Source organism: Fundulus heteroclitus, unplaced genomic scaffold (assembly GCF_011125445.2).
Source record: "Fundulus heteroclitus isolate FHET01 unplaced genomic scaffold, MU-UCD_Fhet_4.1 scaffold_279, whole genome shotgun sequence".
Classification (NCBI taxonomy): Eukaryota; Metazoa; Chordata; class Actinopteri; order Cyprinodontiformes; family Fundulidae; genus Fundulus; species Fundulus heteroclitus.
The window spans coordinates 78,938-101,685 of NW_023396688.1; the positions used below are offsets into that span (position 1 = coordinate 78,938).

The 22,748-nt window shown below is 39.7% G+C and overlaps 3 protein-coding genes and 1 long non-coding RNA gene across 4 annotated transcripts; 3 read left to right on the forward strand and 1 right to left on the reverse strand.

Moving 5' to 3' along the window:
* Positions 1-642: 642 nt before the first annotated feature.
* On the forward strand, positions 643-3,464 carry LOC118559352 (protocadherin beta-16-like). Its single transcript, XM_036130024.1, has one exon. It carries the CDS (start codon positions 841-843, stop codon positions 3,424-3,426), a length of 2,586 nt encoding a protein of 861 aa, XP_035985917.1. The 5' UTR covers positions 643-840; the 3' UTR covers positions 3,427-3,464.
* A 2,755-nt stretch (positions 3,465-6,219) lies between these two features.
* On the reverse strand, positions 6,220-12,066 carry LOC118559356. Its single transcript, XR_004928797.1, has 4 exons — positions 11,824-12,066; positions 10,962-11,069; positions 7,823-7,933; positions 6,220-7,257 (listed from the first exon to the last, which is right to left on the reverse strand). It is a non-coding gene; the product is annotated as an uncharacterized LOC118559356 (long non-coding RNA).
* Positions 12,067-12,879: 813 nt separating this feature from the next.
* Positions 12,880-15,902, forward strand: LOC110369110 (protocadherin beta-16). Its single transcript, XM_021321189.2, has one exon. The coding sequence runs from the start codon at positions 13,131-13,133 to the stop codon at positions 15,555-15,557; it is 2,427 nt and encodes an 808-aa protein (XP_021176864.2). The 5' UTR covers positions 12,880-13,130; the 3' UTR covers positions 15,558-15,902.
* A 2,735-nt stretch (positions 15,903-18,637) lies between these two features.
* Positions 18,638-22,418, forward strand: LOC118559353 (protocadherin gamma-A5-like). The gene has a single exon (XM_036130025.1). It carries the CDS (start codon positions 19,335-19,337, stop codon positions 21,789-21,791), a length of 2,457 nt encoding a protein of 818 aa, XP_035985918.1. The 5' UTR covers positions 18,638-19,334; the 3' UTR covers positions 21,792-22,418.
* The last annotated feature ends 330 nt before the right edge of the window (positions 22,419-22,748 follow it).

Below are 22,748 nucleotides of genomic sequence, written 5' to 3' on the forward strand. Positions count from 1 at the left end.
CTTAGTTTACCTTTATCAATCCAGTTTCCACACAGAGCTCCTTTCAGCTCCATGGACATTTTTCACTTTTTTCATTAAGAAAAACTTTAATTCTTACAGCCTGAAAAAACTCTAGCATTTTTAAATGAAGTTTCTCGGTGGGGGGGGGGGGGGGGGGGGGGGGGGGGGGGGGTTTCACCTCTTCCATTTGCGTAAATTAGAGTTTTGTGTTTCTGAGAGTATAATTACAATTTTGTTAAATACCTCATCGTATCGATGTCCAAAATTAAATGAAAACTTAAATGCCTTTGTTACTTTTTATTTATTTATACACGGTTATTTTTATTTTTTTTTTACTTTAGACTACCCAAGTCAAACTAGTTATCTGATGAATATAATATAACAGCTGTATATTAGTACAATTTTCAGCTGATCAAAATATACTGTACTTCATTGACATGTGGCCAGAACATAATTTATTTGATCTTCTTTCTGGTAGTTTTATTAATAAAGGAGAAATCAGTCATGTGCACGTTTGCAAATCTTAACTTTGCCTTCATGATACTGATTCTGGACTCTAAGTGACGCTGTTGGCTAATGCATGTCCACTCAGACGTTATATCAAATTCTCCTCCCTTATTACTGTGACCAATCAGGGGAAAGCATTTTCTCTTCATCTGCGCTTGTATCACAGCTTTACAGACACTTTAAGGGAGAAATCAGAAGGAACATTTAAAAGTTATGTATTTTATCTTCAGTTCTACTTTTTTCCAATTTCACAAAACAACCTTTTGGTCGTCTTAAAACATAATTTTTCCTTTTTCTTGTTTTATTTATTTATTTTAAATTTTTTCTTGTATCATGGCTTGTGGAATAGGACCGCAGAGCGGAAGGGTAAAATGGCGCTTTGGCTTCACACAGAATTTGCTGCGTTATTTTCTCCTTTGTCACCTCGTCTTTTTTGTTACGGGACATATCAGATATTCGATCCCAGAGGAGATGAGAAAAGGCTCCCTGATCGGTAATGTCGCACAGGACCTTGGCTTGGATCTGAAAAGGCTCCGTTCTGGGCGGGCCCGCATCGTGAGCGCTGAGAGCGTCCAGTACGTCGAGCTGAAGGCAGACAAAGGGATTTTAACAGTGAAGGAGAGAATCGACCGAGAGCAGCTTTGCGGTGGCACAACGCCGTGCAGTTTCAGCTTTGAGATGATTCTAGAAAATCCTATGGAGCTGCATCAAATTACGGTTGAGATTACAGATATTAATGATCATTCGCCCACGTTTGAAACAGAAAAAAACAATTTTGACATCAGCGAATCGGCTACGGCTGGAGCTCGTTTTTCACTGACTAGTGCAGAAGACCCCGATGTGGGTGTGAACGGTTTGAGGGAATATTTCTTAAGTGAAAATGATAATTTCATTCTTAAGCAACATTCAAATGCAGAAGGAAAGAAATATGCAGAGATGGTGCTTGAGAAGCCTTTAGACCGAGAAACAAAGCCTAATCTGTTTTTGAAACTAATCGCTGTGGACGGAGGAACTCCTCAGAGATCTGGTACTGTAAATATTAATGTTGTTGTTCTTGATGTTAACGATAATGCACCTGTTTTCAATCAAACAGTATATAAGGCGTCTGTTTCCGAAAATGCTCCCAAAAACACGTATGTTACCACTGTTAATGCCAGTGATGCAGATTTCGGGTCAAATAGTATTGTTACATTTCATTTTTCAGATGGCAATAGTGCTCTAAATAGTTTATTTAGGATGGATCAAATTTCTGGAATGATCTATATAAACGGTGAAATTGATTATGAAAAGGACAAAAAGTTTGAACTCAGAATTAATGCAAAAGATCAAGGTGGGTTGACAGATTCAAGTAAAGTGGTGATTGAAGTAATAGATTTAAATGATAACCCGCCTGTAATAAGCGTAATGTCATTCACTGATGCTGTGTCAGAGGACTCTCCCCCGGGGACAACTGTTGGTATTATTAACGTGAAAGACCTGGATTCGGCTGATAATGGACAGGTGAGCTGCAAAATTGAAGGAACTGTGCCTTTTAAGATCAAGTCCAATCTAAAAAATTACTATAATCTGATAACTGATTCTGTATTAGATCGTGAAAGCGTTTCAGAGTATAACATTACTGTTGTTGCTACAGATGCTGGAATACCTCCTCTCTCAGCTAAAAGTACTTTTAACCTAAAATTGTCTGATGTGAATGACAACGCTCCAACTTTTTCGCAGAATGTTTACAGCGCCTTTATAAAAGAGAATAACTCTCCAGGTTTGTCTGTTCTCACACTAATAGCCAAAGATCCTGATGCAAACCAAAATGCTCGCGTATCATATATTTTAGAGGACATAAATGTTGGTGGATCTCCAATATCTGAATATGTTTCTATAAATGCAGCAAGTGGAGTCATACAGGCAGTGCGCTCATTTGATTACGAACAAATTAAAGAATTACTTTTCGTTGTCAAAACACAGGATGGAGGCTCTCCTCCACTCAGCAGCAACGTGACTGTGAAAATCCTGATCCAGGACCAGAACGATAACCCTCCTCAGGTTCTGTACCCGGTCCAGACTGGTGGCTCTGTGGTAGCTGAAATGGTGCCTCGTTCAGCAGATGTGGGCTACCTGGTGACTAAAGTGGTGGCTGTAGATGTGGACTCTGGACAGAACGCCTGGCTCTCCTATAAACTGCAGAAAGCCACAGACAGGGCGCTGTTTGAAGTGGGCTCACAGAATGGAGAAATAAGAACAATCCGTCAGGTGACTGATAAAGATGCTGTGAAACAGAGACTGACTGTGATAGTGGAGGACAACGGGCAGCCCTCTCGTTCAGCTACAGTCATTGTTAACGTGGCGGTGGCAGACAGCTTCCCTGAAGTGCTGTCCGAGTTCACTGACTTTCCTCACGATAAGGAGTACAATGACAACCTGACTTTTTACCTGGTCTTGGCTCTGGCTGTGGTCTCCTTCCTCTTCATCACGTGTTTAGTGGTTATTATATCAGTCAAGATCTACAGATGGAGACAGTCTCGCATCCTGTATCACTCCAACCTCCCTGTGATTCCATATTATCCTCCACGTTACTCAGACACTTTGGGAACAGGGACTCTGCCGCACGTGTACAACTACGAGGTGTGCAGGACCACTGACTCCAGAAAGAGTGACAATAAGTTTGGAGGAGCTGGTGGTCAGAACGTGTTGATAATGGACCCCAGTTCCACAGGAACCATGCAGCTGATACAGAGCGAGAAGAACATCCTGGATGAACCTGACTCTCCTCTAGAGGTGAGCAGCTGTGATTACTATCAAAGAGCATTTCTTTATTGTATTGATGAATCAATTTTGCATGTATATATGAGCAATATTGATATGGCTTTTGCTGTTTTCAGCACTACAGTAGGGACAGCTCCTGTCCTTAGTGATTTCTTCTGAATATGTGTTACTGATTTTTAATACCTTAGAGCTATAAACGGTCTACCCCACTGTACGCTATAGTATAATAATATTGTAATTATAATAATAATAATTAATAATAATTAATAACAATTAATAATAATAATAATAATAATAATAATAATAATAATAATAATAATAATAATAATAATAATAATAATAATAACAACAAACATCATAGAGTAACTTTTTTCATGGGTAATTTTTTTATTACTCATCCTTATACAATTTACTGTTTTTCACATTTTGGTCTCTAAGGGACGCTGTTGAACAAGATAAAATGTACCGCAGTTTCTCCTTTCTTTCTCTGGCGTGTATCAGGAAAAGCAAGCATATGGGAAATTATAGGTTGACCAGTTGTTTTCCTAGCGTGCAGCGAGGAAACATTTCCTTTTAAAGGAGTGGATACAGGAATACGATTGAAAAATCCTTTTTTTTGCCGTTTTTCCCCCGTCTGTCTTCAAATTGTAATCTTCGAATCATGGCGTCTCATCAGCCGTTTTGCAGATGGCACTTCCTTTTCGGCTTTCTGTGGATACAAGCTCCGTTGCTTTTTTATTCTTTCCATGCAGTTTTCGGACATATCCGCTACTCTATTCCAGAGGAGATGAAGAAGGGTTCTGTTATCGGACATATAGCGGAGGATTTAGGGCTGGAACTCAAAAGGCTCCGTTCTGGTCGTGCCCGCATCGTGACGGGAGACAGCATTCAGCACACCGAGCTGAAAGCAGACAAAGGCGTTCTCGTAGTGAATGAGAGAATAGACCGAGAGCAGCTTTGCGGAGACGAAGCCTCCTGCAGTTTCAGCTTTGAAATGATTTTAGAAAACCCGATGGAGCTGCATCCTGTAACAATTGAAGTTTTGGACGTGAATGATCACAGTCCGATGTTTAGGAAAACAGATATCATGTTAGAGATCAGCGAGTCCGCTAATCTTGGAGCCCGATTTGTGCTAGACAGCGCAGAGGACCCTGATGTCGGCGTTAATGCTTTGCAAAATTATGCTTTAACCCCGAACGAAAATTTCGTTTTAAAGCAGCACGTCAATTCAGAAGGGAGCAAATACGCAGAGATGGTTCTACAGAAGCAACTAGACCGAGAGGGAGTGCCGCATTTATCATTAAGGCTTATAGCAGTGGACGGTGGCAGCCCACAAAGATCTGGTACCATGAATATAAATATAAATGTTTTAGATGCAAATGACAACGCTCCTGTTTTTAACCAGTCTGTGTATAAGGCAGCTGTTACAGAAAACGCCTCAGCTGGCGCACATATTGTCACAGTTAATGCTACAGACGCAGACAGCGGAGCAAACGGCCGCATCACGTATTCCGTCTCAAACGCAAAGAGCAACGTTGCTGAATTGTTATCCATTGATCCGCAGACTGGGGTATTATCTGTCTCGGGTCCAATAGATTTCGAAAAGGATAAGAAGTATGAACTCAGAATTGACGCAAAGGATCAGGGAGGTCTGACTGATTCGAGCAAAGTGATTGTTGAAGTGATCGATGTGAATGATAACGCTCCTGTCATAAGCGTGATGTCATTCACCAATGCTGTGTCAGAGGATTCTCCACCTGGAACAACTATTGCTATAATCAATGTAAAAGATCTGGATTCAGGCGATAATGGGCAGGTGAGCTGTAAAATTGAAGGGAGTGCTCCTTTCAAGATCAGTTCTAATTTAAGAAATTACTATACGTTGATAACAGATTCTGTATTAGATCGTGAAAGTGTTTCAGAATATAATATCACAGTTTTTGCCACGGACAGTGGAATACCTCCACTTTCAGCTAAAAGAAGCTTTAATCTAAAGGTGTCTGATGTGAATGACAATGCTCCAGTTTTTTCACAAAGTGTTTACAGCGCTGTGATAAGAGAGAATAATGCTCCGGGTGTCTCAGTTCTCACACTGTCAGCTAAAGATCCTGATGAGAAACAGAACGCTCGCATATCCTATTCTCTGGATCACATAACCATTGCTGGATCCGGTATATCTCAATATGTTTCTGTAAATGCAGAAAGTGGAGTCATACAGGCGGTAGGCTCATTTGATTATGAACAAATTAAAGAATTAGTTTTCGCTGTCAAAGCACAGGATGGAGGCTCTCCTCCACTCAGTAGCAACGTGACTGTGAAAATCCTGATCCAGGACCAGAATGATAACCCTCCTCAGGTTCTGTACCCGGTCCAGACTGGTGGCTCTGTGGTGGCTGAAATGGTGCCTCGTTCAGCAGATGTGGGCTACCTGGTGACTAAAGTGGTGGCTGTAGATGTGGACTCTGGACAGAACGCCTGGCTCTCCTATAAACTGCAGAAAGCCACAGACAGGGCGCTGTTTGAAGTGGGCTCACAGAATGGAGAAATAAGAACAATCCGTCAGGTGACTGATAAAGATGCTGTGAAACAGAGACTGACTGTGATAGTGGAGGACAACGGGCAGCCCTCTCGTTCAGCTACAGTCATTGTTAACGTGGCGGTGGCGGACAGCTTCCCTGAAGTGCTGTCCGAGTTCACTGACTTTCCTCACGATAAGGAGTACAATGACAACTTGACTTTTTACTTGGTCTTGGCTCTGGCTGTGGTCTCCTTCCTCTTCATCACGTGTTTAGTGGTTATTATATCAGTCAAGATCTACAGATGGAGACAGTCTCGCATCCTGTATCACTCCAACCTCCCTGTGATTCCATATTATCCTCCACGTTACTCAGACACTTTGGGAACAGGGACTCTGCCACACGTGTACAACTACGAGGTGTGCAGGACCACTGACTCCAGAAAGAGCGGCATGCAACCGAATAATCAAAGTTTAGTCAGTGTTGATGGACTTGGCGCAGATACAACAAAGGTGGAAGAGCAACTATCAGGATATAACTCGCAGATGTCGACTTTGGTGAGTGTTAATTTTTTCAACACCATTTCTTTTTCCTGAACCTGATCAAATAATATAAATTAGAGGATGAAGGATATCTCACTGAAAATGGATGGTTGAATGGGTGAATATATTGACGAATGAATGGATAATTTTTTTTAATTAAAAATTAAAAAACATTACGCATTTTTCTGAATTCCGAAACGATTATTTCAAAAATGCATCTTCTTTCAATGGTGGCATCCTTCCTATTATTGTTGTTAATTTATTTATATATTTATTTGGTGAAAATTAAGTATGCTCAAGTTGTACTTAATTGTACCTATCACATTTTAATTATACTATACTATGTATATTAAATGTGTTATCTTCAAGCAACTTCAAGTACTCAACTTTCATATGCAGCATTATATATTAATATACTTTGTTGTGTTAAAATGGAACAACTAAAAGTATGTTTACTGTAATTTAAATATTCTTACTTGCATTTCACTTAAAATGTACTTTGTGCTATATTTGAAGAACTGTTTAAATTAATTTTAAGCATCACATAAATGTATTTCCCAAATATGTTTTTAGCAGATCAGATTATAAGAAATGTACTGTTAGTATACTGCAAGAGCCAGGTATTAATATACGCTGCTACATAAAAATGCATAATAAAAAATTATTTTAAGACACATTCAGGACACTTGAAAACTTTTATCCTGAGTACATTTCAAAAATCGCAAACAGAAATTATCAAGGTGCATTCCTTTAAAACTTGCATTAAGCATACAATATAAATGAAACTAACATTTAAACTAAAACATTTCAGAATTTATCCTTCAAGGTAAGAGTCTGTCTTCTTTGAGCAGGCCTCGTTGTTGCATTTTCTGTGAATGAGGGCTCGCACGTCAGACACTGTTGTGTTTGGTAACTGCAAAGCGTCGCAGCATCTGTGGAAGGGAAAAAAAGAATCTTGTTAGGTGGTAAATTATGCTTTTATATTATCAACCCTTATCCAAGTAGTTTATTGAAACACAAAATGGCATGTCTGCAAGATTCACACTGTTGGCCATTTGTAAAATGGTTTGAATTTGGTTTGTTTGCTGTCCATGTAGCGTTATCTAGATAGATTACAAAAAATATTTTTAGCAGACAGTGAAAACAGTATTTTAGTCTTCTCATGTACAGGTGGTCTCTGTTTATACACTCCGTTAATGCTAATCCAACACAATTTTGCAGTAGCATCAATGTTATTTCCTTGGACTTGGACTGCTTACACGGCAGCTGTCTGTCGGCAGCATGTCTGTTAAGCTACAGGTTTGCCACCACTTTGCAACACACAAACATTTGGCACTTTGCTGTAAACTGACTAATGAATGGTCCTTTGAACCAGGTAATGATACAAGCAAGCAGTAACAGTATTGGAAGAAGGGAAAGAGGAATATCCGATGCTGATGCTCTTTATTCTTATACTATTTACAACGTTTTTAATCAAATCTACAGTTTAATCCCTACCTTTCAAAGCATTGACAACATCTTGGTCAAGCTCAACATCAACATGGGTGGGGGGGGACAAAGGTCATCTTCATTTACATCTTCTTGTTCACCGTCACTCTCCAGGACAACCTGTACACATGTTACATTGAATACAAGGTTAGATTTACAGCACATGAACATCAATCACTTGTCAATTTTATTCATATAATTCAAGTAGTTATTTGTGTTTTAGTTGGTACAAGACATAACACAATATCATCGTCCTCGTGTTTTCATGAAAATAACAATAAAAATGCAGTTGGGACTGGCGCTATCATGTGAAAACATAAAATACAAATATACATGAAGAAATACATGTCATCGGTTTAAGGCATAGTAGACCCCTAGGCACAAAGGTTCTCACATTAAAATACTATCAGTCAAATGCGGAGGCCCAAAACCCGAACAATTCAAACCCCCACCTCCAAGCGGGTCAAAAAAACCTAATATATTGTTGGAATAATTTCCCATTCTGTGAGTTATCGTGCTGTAAGACCAGAGATGATCCCATACTGAAACTACAGCTGTTTTTTAACTTGTTGAGCATGCACTCATACTTAGCCATTTTAGTCATCTTATTGGCCCATTCGAAAATATTTGGAGCAGTTTGTGTTTTCCAGTGAGTTAGGATAACCCTGGCAGCCACTGAGATCCCCACCATGATAACTGAGAATCTCCCACTCGAAGTGTTAGCTATCTCTGCCCTTTCTCCCAATAAACAGTCTAGGACAAAGAGGTAAAGTTTTTCCCAAACAATCACTTAGAATTTGCACCACCAGTAGCCAAAAAGGTTTAACGACTGGACATTCCCACAAACTACAGTATGAGAGTTACAGCATCTTCACGGCACTTCCAACATAATGAATTACTCATAACGCCCAATCTATGCAGTTTTGCTGGAGTCCACTCGTATCTTATACTGTATAAATTTACCTCTACATTCTCTTATAAATTTTCAATTTTCAGATATAACTTTAGACCGTTCTTCATCCCTTATAACAGTTCAAATGTCCTTTTCCCATAAAATGTTCAAAGCTTTACTGTCATCACTAAGTGCAGAGTTGATTCTCCTGTAAAATGTCGAGGCTCGATGATAATGCGATTGTAAATTCAAATAATCCAGGACAGGATTGGCCCCCAAAGGTTGCGGTAATTACATCACACAGTTCCTTATCTGAAGATATTTGCAAAAGTGTCATTTTCCTTTGAGCGAGTATTATTGTAATATCTCATTACATGACATCAATACTCCATCCTTATACAGATTACCCAGTGTACACATTTTGTTATCATACCAATTCCTCCAGTATATCGGTGCCTTCCCAAAACAAATTGCAGGCTTCGGCTACAATGAAGAATACACGTTTGAAATGCGACATGATCCTTCATCCATATTTCTTCTTAATGTAACATATTGGAATTCACAATTTCAACTCACTTGTCTATTTTTAATTAACGTGGCTATTGTAGCTCTAAAATCCATGCAAACTATACTCTGCCTCCTTCGCAGGAAACAAATCGCATAAAGTAGCCCATTATGCATACTGGGGCACGTAGTACCAGCTCCCTGCAGCACTGGCTGTTTTTGTGATGTTTTTCTGGAAAACTGATGACTTAATAACCATTTAACAGGTGACACTCCAGTGGTTCCCATACATAGACTCTACTTGAGCGGCCCGCCCAAGTAAATTGAGACCCGCCCAGGAAGATAAATTCCCCCTCCAAAAAAATAAACAAAAACAAAACATGCAGCGATCAGAATCAGCAGTCGACTTCATGCACCTACAGCCAGAGTTCTGTCAGGGATCAATAAAGTAGGTAGTTGCTGGGGCTCATAAATTCTGTGATGTGGAAAATGCAGACAGAAGCGCATAATTTACAGTAAACAGTTAAACCGAATCTACCAAACGAACAGAACGGCAGGGCATTCAGCGCACGCCACGGCAAATGACAATATGAACGCTAGCAAAGAGCTGATCACTTCGTTGAACGAACAAGTGCCCCTAACTAAAGGCTCCCTCCCTCATACTTGCTGACTTAAGTCCAGGCCCGCAAAACTATTGTTTTTAATACCGCGGTCACCCAGATATTTGCTCGGCGGGAAGAAGTCTTCCCATATCCAACTGTTTTATATCTGATTTAGAGCGGATGCACTGAACTGCTCCAAACAGGCGAGGACGCGGGCCGTCGTAGCCTCTTTGCACGCTGACAGGTGTGGTGGATGCCTGCTGGAGAGAAAACGGCTCTAGGTACCGACTATCTTAACAAACATGCTAACTATGCCCCCGCTTCGAGCCACTGGCAGAAAGTTTGTGTGCGCAGATTATTTCATTGCCTGATTGCACAGTTTCTGGGGAGCTTTGTGCTGACATTTTTTTTTTTTTAGTTGGGCGGGTTTTACATTGTGTTTGGGCTGGAAACAGTCAGATCTGGCAACACAATGTAGTGCTGTGTCCATTTAATTAACTCAAAAGTCAATAATAATTATCAATAGATGTTTTGATTAACATAAGCACTGATGTCAGGCTGAAAACTGACTGAAGTCAACATTAATACTAGGAGAGGTAACAGCTAGCACAAGGATCAGAACAAAGCAGGTTTTCCTTCTGCCTGCAGGTAACCCAAGTTTCTTTCATTTGGCTGACTGTTTTGGGTCTGTTCCTTGTGCCCCCTAGCTCACGTAACTAAACCTTCCAGCATGAATGTTTACTCTAGTGTTGATGTTTCCAACAGAAATTAATGGCACTGCTTCCTGCTCGCTCTCGTTTGCTCACTTGCCACTTCATGTATTTAGAAATAAGTCTGAATATCCATGGGTCGGGGTGTGGCCCACCCTCCAGCCCTCTCACTAGTTGGCTAGCATATTGCTTTTTGTGCTGTTTTTATTGGTTGGATTGTATGATTGACTAATCGAGATAGGAATAACAGAAAATTGTACACAGGTAAAATAAAAATAACAGCTTCCAGACCAGGGCGGGGTAAAATTCTGATTACAAATAATTCAGTGTAAATAAGTATTGCAGCATATCAATTTAAAACTTCTATCCAAACGCTGTGGCCGGCTAAGACAAGGGGTATAGGCTACATTTCACAAACTTAATACAAAGCATGTACTTACGTTATGAGCCGTGCATGGATACCTCAGACAGTGATGATATCAAAACCACAGCGTTATGACGTTAGGATTTTCTCCCATAGCAGCTGTCCTTTGGGATGCACATGTGATCTAAAAAAAAAAAAAAAAAGACACAAAACTAGTTACCTAATATTTGACAGACAAGAACATATATAAAGCACAAACATTTTTGTGCTGTTGATACTCCTAATTCTGTAAGATAAACAAATCATAGCTTTATAGCCGGAGCAGTTTCAGTTTGTCTCTGAGGTCCAGTCCCCCATATGTTCTTTCCTCTATTAAATTTGTCTCTCTTGACAATCAAGTCTTTGTGCATATTTGAAATTCAATACAATAAAAATAAGGAAGGCTTTCAAACTGGGCTGAAGGACCAATCAACAAACGCTAACTAAGTGGCTTGCCATCTTTTAGAAAAAAAAAAAAAAAAAAAAAGGTACAACGTTAATGTATTCATGGTTTTCTTCAAAAGTTAATTAATTCGCTTTTTGAACATGTAAGTTATGTTCACCAGGCAGAGCCAAGCCACGTTTTTATCTGTGAAGTTCAATGATTTACTTGTTAACAATTATAATTAAACAGCATATTTGTGCCTTTGAAAGCAACGCTTTGTGCATTTTCAGATGTTTATTTTATTATGCCTTACTTTGTTGATATCCTTTGAGGCTAGTAAACATCAGCACATGAAGAGCCCACGTTTTAGCTAACATTAGCTAATGTAAGCCGATGCTAACGTTAGCCACTAAAGCAGATATTGTCAAAGCCTGCTGAGCTCAGCGGGTATCTAATTGCGTTTTCTAATTAACAATTATAAACTTAACTTAACAACTAAGAGGGAGTATTTTACCAGTCCGCTCGTGCTTCTTCTCTCGGGGGGAACACCTCAGCCTAGTTCACTTCCCCTTTAAGTTGGTCGAGGAACTTGGCCTGATATTCCTCTCTCTGTTATGATTTTCTAATATGTCCACCTCAGCCAAGTCAGAGTCCGGAAAGTAAAACAGAGCAAACGTCGGAAACCCCATAATTTCTGGCCAAACCACAGCAAGACTGCATCCGTCTCTCGGCGACTCCTCGTTGAAGGGGATTTTCTCGTCTTGCTGTCATTTGATTCTGATTGGTCAAACTGAAGGCAGTGGGCGAACGGTATAAAAAGCTGGATTCTGATTGGTTGCGGATTTTGAGGTAGCCACACCTTTTAAAATTAACACAATTAAAGACATTTCTGTAAAGCACTTTTGAAACGTGTCGGAATTACATATTCCCACACGTTTACATATGTAAAATTTATTGCACTCCACAACACAGCGTAATTGTGATAAATCTATTTTTAACCCACCTAAAGTGTAATTTTTTTTAACGACGTACTTCCACAAAGTCAACATAAATTAGTGTTAGCAAAGAGTGTATAAAATATGTAAAACTAATATACTAAAATGTTGCAAAAACTCTGCTTAAATTTGAGCATATTTATCAAAAGTTTAAGTAATTTGAAATATCATTTTAAAGGTACGTCAAAGTGCAAGATAATATATTTTAATACACTTATTGTAAATATGTTAGAATTATAAATGTACAATAAGCATACTATATGAATTTGAAGTACACTTCCAATGCCTTAAAGAGCACTTCTTTTTTCACCTGGGTAAGATGATCGTTGATGTTTAAAACCCTGCAGCAATATATTTGGTTTCAACGGTAAAAAAACATAATTAATGTCAATTGTTATCCCTTCTAAATTATTGTTTTTTTTTTTTCTTTGACAACATGCGGCCAATTTATTGTGCTCTAACTATCTAAATTTAATCTCCCTAGTGTAGTCAGAAAACCCCCTTAATTTCTAAATACGGTAAAAAAAAAAAAAATTTAATAAAACTAGATATTACTATTCACTTTAAAATATTACCCTGAGTGGACTCTGAGTGCCGCTGTTGATACACCAATGAATAAATGTCTGAATAAAGATTGCAGCAGTCCACCTCCTGTTCCGACTCTGTTTCACTGCTTTGAGAGGCGTCACACGGACAAGTCAGATTTTTATCGTCGGATCTCTACTGGATATTTCTCCCTGAAAACATCGGCTGTTTTGACATTTTGGATTAACTTCACAAGGTTGAACGCTGAAAGGATTGGTGCTTGTGCGCATTTGGATTCGTGATGCTTTCTTTGTGGATGCGCGCTGCCGTGGGCCGCCAGCAAGCGCTGGTTGTCATTCTTTGTCTTTTAAAGATGGGCTCGGTAGCGGCCCAGGCTCGGTATTCCATACCGGAGGAACAATCAGAGGGGTCTTTTGTCGGAAACATTGCGAGGGATTTAGGGTTGGATTTGCAGAGGCTTTTGTCAGGCAATGCTCGTATTATCACAAAAGATAGCAAGCAGTATGTGGATTTAAACCGAGACAAAGGCATCCTTGTTATTAAAGAGCGAATCGACCGAGAAGAACTGTGCGGAAAGACGACGCCCTGTAGCTTCAGCTTCGAGGTAATTTTAGAAAATCCCATTCAGCTTTACCGGGTTACAGTGGAGGTGATAGATGTTAATGATAACAGCCCATCCTTTCAGAAAGATGAAATAAACCTAAAAATTGTTGAAAGTGTTGCACCCGGGACTCGTTTCTCTCTAGTGAGCGCAGAGGACCCTGATGTGGGAATAAATGACATTCAGAAATACCTTTTGAAACCTTTAGATCATTTTAAATTGGAAGTTCAAAACCAGCCAGATGGAGGCACGTTCATTGAAATAGTTTTACAAAACACGCTGGATCGAGAGAAGGAAGAGACGCACACCCTTGTGCTTATTGCCTCTGACGGTGGCGAGCCACGCAGATCAGGCACAGTGCGCATCCACATTAATGTGCTGGACGCTAATGACAATGCGCCGGTGTGCAGTCAGTCGGTGTATAAAGCTGAGGTGAGGGAGAACTCTCCTGAAGGAACAGTGGTCACAACAGTCGGCGCAGACGACCTAGACAAAGGACTTTATGGCGAGGTGACGTTCTCCATCCCTCATGTAGGAAAGGAGGCGAAGCAGCTCTTTGATGTAAATATTAAAACAGGTGAAATTAAGGTTGCAGGAAAGGTGGACTTTGAAAAGTCTAAAACATATCAGCTAAACGTCCAGGCAAGTGACCACGGTGGATATTCAGATACGTGCAAAGTTATTATTCAAGTAATTGATGAAAATGACAATGCACCTACAATACAGCTCATGTCATTTTCAAATTTGATTTCGGAGGACTCCCCCCCAGGCACGACCATAGCAGTTGTTAACGTGGATGATGAAGACTCTGAAAGAAACGGTCTTGTCAGGTGCTCCATCAACTCTGATGTACCTTTTAAAATCGAGTCCTCTTTAACTGGATATTACACTATAGTGACCGAAAACATCTTAGACAGAGAGACTTTCCCTGAGTATAATATCACTATAACCGTGTCTGACCAAGGTTCCCCGCCTCTTTCAAATAGCAAAAATATAAATGTAAAAATTTCTGACGTGAATGATAACCCACCTCAATTTGGTCGATCAGAATACACAGTGAGCATACCAGAAAACAATTCCCCTGGATTTTCTGTGTTTGCAGTCAGTGCCACTGATGCAGATTGGGGTCAAAATGCCCGGCTGTCTTATTTTTTAGAGGACAAACAGATCAATGGGGTAGCTATTATGTCGTTACTATCGGTGAATTCAGATAGTGGTGTCATACATGCTCTGAAATCTTTGGATTATGAGCAGATCAAGTGGTTTGACTTTAACATAACTGCTCGCGATGCTGGATCACCTCCTCTGAGTTCAGTTGCTACAGTAAAAATTATAGTTCAGGACCAGAACGATAACCCTCCTCAGGTTCTGTACCCGGTCCAGACTGGTGGCTCTTTGGTAGCTGAAATGGTGCCTCGTTCAGCAGATGTGGGCTACCTGGTGACTAAAGTGGTGGCTGTAGATGTGGACTCTGGACAGAACGCCTGGCTCTCCTATAAACTGCAGAAAGCCACAGACAGGGCGCTGTTTGAAGTGGGCTCACAGAATGGAGAAATAAGAACAATCCGTCAGGTGACTGATAAAGATGCTGTGAAACAGAGACTGACTGTGATAGTGGAGGACAACGGGCAGCCCTCTCGTTCAGCTACAGTCATTGTTAACGTGGCGGTGGCGGACAGCTTCCCTGAAGTGCTCTCCGAGTTCACTGACTTTCCTCACGATAAGGAGTACAATGACAACCTGACTTTTTACTTGGTCTTGGCTCTGGCTGTGGTCTCCTTCCTCTTCATCACGTGTTTAGTGGTTATTATATCAGTCAAGATCTACAGATGGAGACAGTCTCGCATCCTGTATCACTCCAACCTCCCTGTGATTCCATATTATCCTCCACGTTACTCAGACACTTTGGGAACAGGGACTCTGCCACACGTGTACAACTACGAGGTGTGCAGGACCACTGACTCCAGAAAGAGTGACAATAAGTTTGGAGGAGCTGGTGGTCAGAACGTGTTGATAATGGACCCCAGTTCTACAGGAACCATGCAGCGGATACAGAGTGAGAAGAGCATCCTGGATGAACCTGACTCTCCTCTAGAGGTTAGTTAACCTGAACCAATGATTCACTGCTGCTTTTGAGCCTTTTTTTGTTCATATCTATTTTTTAAAGTATATTTCATGTTCATCCAGTGAATATAATTATTGTAAATAAGAAATTATTAATGTTGGTTTAATAATAGGTGGTGTTAATATTTATTCTACTTCCTATACATTGTCTAATAATGTAACAATATTGAATGGTACTGTCTTAACCACTTAATTTATTTTATGATATATTTCCAAACTGCCATTGCTTCAAGAATACAAACCTTGGAAAACATGTATTGAATACTGATTTTGTGTCTGCATCTCTTGCTTATAAGAAAATGTATTACACCGTAAAAAAAAAAAAAACAAAAAAAAAACTCAGAAATTAATGCAACAAATTTCATATAAGTATTAAGTTTAGGATTTCAACTTAACCATTTTACTTTTGCATTTCAGTTTGCCCAACTTTCATTTATACATTATAACTCAACTAAATGTTTGAAAGACAATTTTAGGCTCTATGAACCCAATTTTCTTTTTCTATTTCATATCAAAGTAGCTTGACTTAATATTTGATTTTGGACAAACTATGAATCTTAGAATTATCTTACTCAAGCATAGGTTTTAGACACTTTAAATCATATGTTCTAACAATAATAGATCCTAAATGATATTAACTAAACTATGAGTTACAACATTACAATGTTTAATTCTGACTTTCTCCACGCCACTGAAAGTTGTAATACTTAGATTTTTAAATCCAAACAACTTAGAAGCATGAAATTTTGTGATGTCATCTGAATTAACTTTGCTCAAATTTCAAAATGTAGCATCAGTGAATTCCCAACACATATATATTATGTAATTTTAACTTTTCTATGGATAGTATTTAATTCATCATTACAAAAATGTATCAAACAAAGTCGTGTTTAAAGTTGTGCACCTAAAATAAAGCAACCTTATTTGATCAGTGAATACCAGCAAATTACCACTAAAGCAGCATCTATATCTAAAATGTTTATTTGGGGAATTTATGTTCCTTAATTGTTCTTTGAATAAGATTTTTATGATGGTCTGTCTACTACACTATGACAAGATTTGCGACATTTACCTGACCTAAAGATGGTTCAAATTAAAGTGTATACAAAACCGATTGGATGCATAACTGCTCAACAAAGTAATGAGACTGGTGAAGGCCCAGCAAATGGCCCACATACAACATCACTGCTCGGTGGACCCTGAGCTTGGTAATCATTTGAAAGATCCAGAGGTTTTGTGCACAACTTTTACTTTTGAGGTTCATAAATATGTTCCAATGACAACTCAAACTGCACTTGCAATACTGAGTGTTTTTTTTTTTTCATAACTTCACATACTCAGATTCCTTTTATTACCATACATCATAAGTGAACAACACCAACCAAAAGTTAATATGCTGAAAACCATCTAAAGAAATGTGGAACTGAAGAAAAAGGGATGCTAGATGGTGCTCTAGTGTTTGTGAATCCTTGTTCGCTGCACAATTGGTTCTAACTTTCCCTGTAGACTCAATGTAGGGCAACTGGCCAAGGAGAAACCAGCCTCACTGCCATCTTTTTGAGGCAGATCTGTGTCATAAGACAAAAGTTAACCACCTCAACCAATCGCGAAAAAAAAAAAAAAAAAACCTCTCAGTTTATTCATTGTTTCTGCTTTCTTGATATACGACATGTGAAGCTGTTCAGATTGTTTTAAAGCTACATGCAAATAATTAGTACCACACAGTCTGAGTCTAAGGTGACGATACTAGTGATGTTTTTGTGTCTTGAAACTGTTGTGTGCATCTTGAAAGATGAGATTTCAATGCACCAATTGTACTAAAATTGCAAAAGCAGTCTTTGTGGATGTGTGGCCAGTCTGTACCTCTGTGATGAAGACTGGAGTTTCAGCAGTTCAGCTTTAGGGGCATTTACTGCATTTATGTTCCATTTATTCAATTCATAAAAGGCATGAGGAATAATTTGGTAGAACTTTGCTAGACAGGTAATATGTCTTTCAAACATTTAAGTCGCCATTAACAGTATGCTGTACAGCAGCTACAGTGAGTAGTTAAAGGATTCCACCCCACCCCTCTTTTTTTTTTTTGGGGGGGGGGGGGGGGTTAACCCTGAAGGATATGCAGAACTTGACGGCAGAGCCTGAAGTATCTGTCCATAGGACCACAATAACTCGTACATAGAGCTGAACTTTATGGAAGAGGAGGCAGAAAAAACAGCCATCACCGTTTTAAAAATAAGGACACGTTTTTAGTTTGCCAAAATGCAAGTGGATGAAAGGCTATGTCTGGTGCAAACTTAACACATCATCCCAGGAACACCATCCACAGTGAAACGTAGTGGTAGCAGCATTATGCTGTAGGGAAGTTTTCAGCAGCAAGGACTGAGAAAGTGATCAAAGTCAAGGGAAAGATGCATGAGTTAAACAAGGGATGTTCTTGAGCAATACCTGAGTTCTGCCACTCCAACCTATCCTTGATAGTAAACACCTGCTGCAATACATGTTACATTTGTAATGCACTAAGTGGTGGACCTGATAATTCAGCCAGGACACAGGAGTAGGTTTATAGGTTTTATTAATTTAAGTGGTGTTGAACGGCAAGAAACAGAATGGGCCATACCCAGGAACCACTGTAAAAAAAACAATAATGGAGTAAGGTTAGTGGCTGAAACCAAAGCAATGGAAGGTGGTGAACACTACATAAAAGGCACTAACCTTCTCAGAAGCCAGGAGAATGCTCTGGATCCGATCCGTGGATCTGAGGGTTCCACTTCTTTAAAGTTTCTGTAGAAAAGTAGGGTTCTGCTTTAAGCAGCTCGTAACCAGGGCTGAAGAAATCAGGAGGTTCGGCATCCAGAATCAGGTCAACAGGAGAGTCCAACAGGGGAAAGGCAAAACTCCACAGAGCAAACTAGTCAGACACAAGAAGGGAACCAAAAAAAAAAAAAAAAAACTGGACAGTCTACTCACACAAATGGCTTTCAAGGATCAGTAAGCAACAGCTTCTTCTTATTTAATGGCAGATTGCAACCATGACTTGTAGGTGCATACCGCCACCTACCATATCAGAGTATGTATCATGAATAATATCCAATGTGATGTATGCTTTATATATAAAACAAAAAACGTAAATCTTATAATATATTTGTCCTATATTTCTATGATATAACAGGTTTAAGAAGGCAAAACCAAGCTAGAGTCGAGAATATATAGGGAGGATCACAGGTGTAACCATATCCCTATAATTAGCAGCAGCAGGTGTTGCTGCTCAACGTTTCAGCAGCACCTAGAGCGAAAAGTGATATTTTGCATGCAGCGTTGAGGGGAAGAGTGAAGCCAAGAACAGAGCTGACATACAGGCAGGATCAAAAACAGTGCAGATGCATTACATTATGATGATAAAATCCTGTTATAGTATAGGATATATAGGCTTGCAAAGTTTGGATAAATAATGCAGTACTGATTCACTGATATTTTTTTTATTTTATTGATACACTATTTTAATTTTAGACTCTAGGGGCCGCTGTTAGCCTGTATAACAAATATAAAGCTTTTTAAAAGCAGCTGCACCTCCATTGCCTGGCTCAGTGTGCCGCGTAGGGCAGGGTGTTCGGTCTTCATTTCTATCAGTGATTTCTGGACTCATTTATTTGGTGTAACCCGGTTGGATCCTACAGGAAACACAAATCGGAGGCTATATTGGACGATCGTTGATATTTTGGACGGAGATTTGTTTGCATTTGGACGTATTCTTTCAGGAAAATGCGCTTTACCAGCACGGATTATGCGGTTAAACGGCAAGTGCAGGCCTTCCTCCTTGTTTTTTTTATTGAGTCCTCGGTTTGCCAGATCCGCTACTCTGTCCCAGAGGAAATGAGAAAAGGCTCATATGTGGGAAATATAGCTGAGGATTTGGGTGTTGACGCTAAGAGATTGAAATCAGGTGGTGCCAGAATTGTTAGCGGTGATGGAAGCGAGCACATTAAGCTGGATGTAGACAAAGGGAATCTGGTCGTGGGAAACAGGATAGACAGAGAGCAGCTCTGTGGGCAGACATCGCCCTGTAGCCTGAATTTTGAAATCATTCTGACAAATCCAATGCAGTTGCACAGCGTTGTAGTTGAAGTACTAGATATTAATGACAATGCGCCCACATTTCATGAGAAGGAGATGCATGTAGAAGTCTCAGAATCGGCTCTTCCAGGAACAGAAATATTGCAAGTCAGCGCCACAGATCTAGATGTCGGCATCAATGCTTTACATGGCTATGCATTGCACCCGATAACTAATTTTAATATTAAAGTCCTCTCTAGTCCGAATGGGCATAAATATGCTCAGTTGTATCTTTCTGATGCTTTAGACCGAGAAAAGGAAGGACATCTGCTTCTAACACTCTCTGCTGTTGATGGGGGTGAACCACAGCGATCAGGGAGTCTAAAAATACATGTTACTGTTCTAGACACAAATGACAATGCCCCCGTTTTTACGCAACCAAATTTTAAAGCATCAGTCAAAGAAAATATTCCAGAAGGATCATTAGTGGTGAGCTTGAGCGCAACGGATGCAGATGAAGGAAAGAATGGACAAATCACGTATCATTTTAATCACATGTCCAACAGCATTGCTGGGCTTTTTCATCTGGATGAAAACAGCGGTGATTTAATAGTTAATGGTAAGCTTGACTATGAACTTATCAAATTGTATGAAATTGGGGTTCAAGCGAAGGATCAAGGCGGACAAAGCACATCCACTAATCTAATAATTGAGGTAATTGATGTGAATGACAATGCACCTTTAATAACACTTACCTCGTTTTCTAATACGATCCCTGAGGATTCCCCCAGTGGAACCACTGTTGCTATCATAAATGTTAAGGATTTAGATTCAGGCAAAAATGGTAAGGTGGACTGCTCTGTTGATGCCAATATCCCATTTGCAATCCAATCATCGCTGAAGAATTATTTCACTCTTGTCACAAACGGAGTTCTAGACAGAGAGCGCAAATCTGAATATAACATCACTTTTACAGCTGTGGATGAAGGAACTCCACCGCTTTCTACGAGCAAGACAATAACTCTTAGGGTATCAGATGTAAATGATAATGCCCCCGTCTTTGAAAGGGATGTTTATGAAGCTAATATAATGGAGAATAACTCCCCTGGTTTGTCTGTGTTTTCTATTAAAGCACATGATGCCGATTCAGGACAGAACGCCCGAGTCTCTTACCTGCTTATTGATACTGAGTTTAATGGCAGCCCCATATCAGATTTCATATCAGTGAACACAGAAACTGGTGTCATACAAGCAGTTCGATCATTTGACTATGAGCAAATTAAAAAGATAAACATTAAACTCAGAGGACAGGATGGGGGGTCGCCACCTTTAAGCAGCAATACAACAGTTAAATTAAATATTCTCGACCAGAACGATAACCCTCCTCAGGTTCTGTACCCGGTCCAGACTGGTGGCTCTGTGGTAGCTGAAATGGTGCCTCGTTCAGCAGATGTGGGCTATCTGGTGACTAAAGTGGTGGCTGTAGATGTGGACTCTGGACAGAATGCCTGGCTCTCCTATAAACTGCAGAAAGCCACAGACAGGGCGCTGTTTGAAGTGGGCTCACAGAATGGAGAAATAAGAACAATCCGTCAGGTGACTGATAAAGATGCTGTGAAACAGAGACTGACTGTGATAGTGGAGGACAACGGGCAGCCCTCTCGCTCAGCTACAGTCATTGTTAACGTGGCGGTGGCGGACAGCTTCCCTGAAGTGCTGTCCGAGTTCACTGACTTTCCTCATGATAAGGAGTACAATGACAACCTGACTTTTTACCTGGTCTTGGCTCTGGCTGTGGTCTCCTTCCTCTTCATCACGTGTCTAGTGGTTATTATATCAGTCAAGATCTACAGATGGAGACAGTCTCGCATCCTGTATCACTCCAACCTGCCTGTGATTCCATATTATCCTCCACGTTACTCAGACACTTTGGGAACAGGGACTCTGCCACACGTGTACAACTATGAGGTGTGCAGGACCACTGACTCCAGAAAGAGTGACAATAAGTTTGGAGGAGCTGGCGGTCAGAACGTGTTGATAATGGACCCCAGTTCTACAGGAACCATGCAGCGGATACAGAGTGAGAAGAGCATCCTGGATGAACCTGACTCTCCTATTGAGGTTGGTTATTTTTTCCTTTTGTGTTCTTTGTATGTATGGCTATAGTCTGATTGGTGAAAGGAGCTACTTGTTTTGCCTTCACCTTCAGAACCATGGACAGTGATTCCTGTTGGCTTTGATGGCAATCTTTCTTTCTCCACATATACAACTTAGAAAGGCAAACTTACCTATATTCTCAGAGAGTAACCTGGTGTAATGTTACAAATCATCCATCCATTCATCCATCCATCCATCCATCCATCCATCCATCCATCCATCCATCCATCCAATCATTCCAATATGATCCAAACACTCAGTGATTAAAGAATATAATACCACATTTAACATTGAAATGAATACAAATATTTAATTACAGAAAATAATTAACATTTGACTGCTAAATTCTTCATCATAATAACAGCATTGATCATATGTATATTGTCCATCCACTTTGGTCTAGGTACTGTTTCATATAAAGATAAACCGATTTAGGACATCTTACTTTAGACTGAACTAGTCAGATGTGGACAGGTAAAGAATATTTATTGATAAACAACAGAAAAGTCACAGATAATGAGCTTTGAGTACATAACATGGAATATATCTCTCTTTCTGTCTATCACAACGACAGTTTTTAGTGTGGATGTTTAACAGAAACAAATTTGGGTGTATTACATTCCTGTGCTTTGCAATATTATACATTATTTTAAAACTAATAAGGAAGCTTCTCAATCTTCCTCCTCAGCATATTATCTTGTTTTTTTTTATTTATTAATAAACACATATCTTACACTTAGTTGTGTCTGATATAAGGATGTTTGCTTTGATTAGATAATTTTCTTTCCACAAAATAATTCACTGTCATCTGACAGGAAGTTGTCCATCAGATATTACTCATTGAAGCACTATATATTTTCTATGAATAGTTTTCGATTTGGCAGAGAGTGAGGTTTGTGGTTTCTGTGAAGATATTTTACTGATATGATTCAACTGCAAAACTTATGTGCCTTTTAGGAGTTCAAA

What these genes read in the sequence shown, in the direction of transcription:
- LOC118559352 (XM_036130024.1), top strand. Translation starts at nt 841, where the DNA reads ATGGCTTGTGGAATAGGACCGCAGAGCGGAAGGGTAAAATGGCGCTTT.
- LOC110369110 (XM_021321189.2), top strand. Translation starts at nt 13,131, where the DNA reads ATGCTTTCTTTGTGGATGCGCGCTGCCGTGGGCCGCCAGCAAGCGCTG.
- LOC118559353 (XM_036130025.1), top strand. Translation starts at nt 19,335, where the DNA reads ATGCGCTTTACCAGCACGGATTATGCGGTTAAACGGCAAGTGCAGGCC.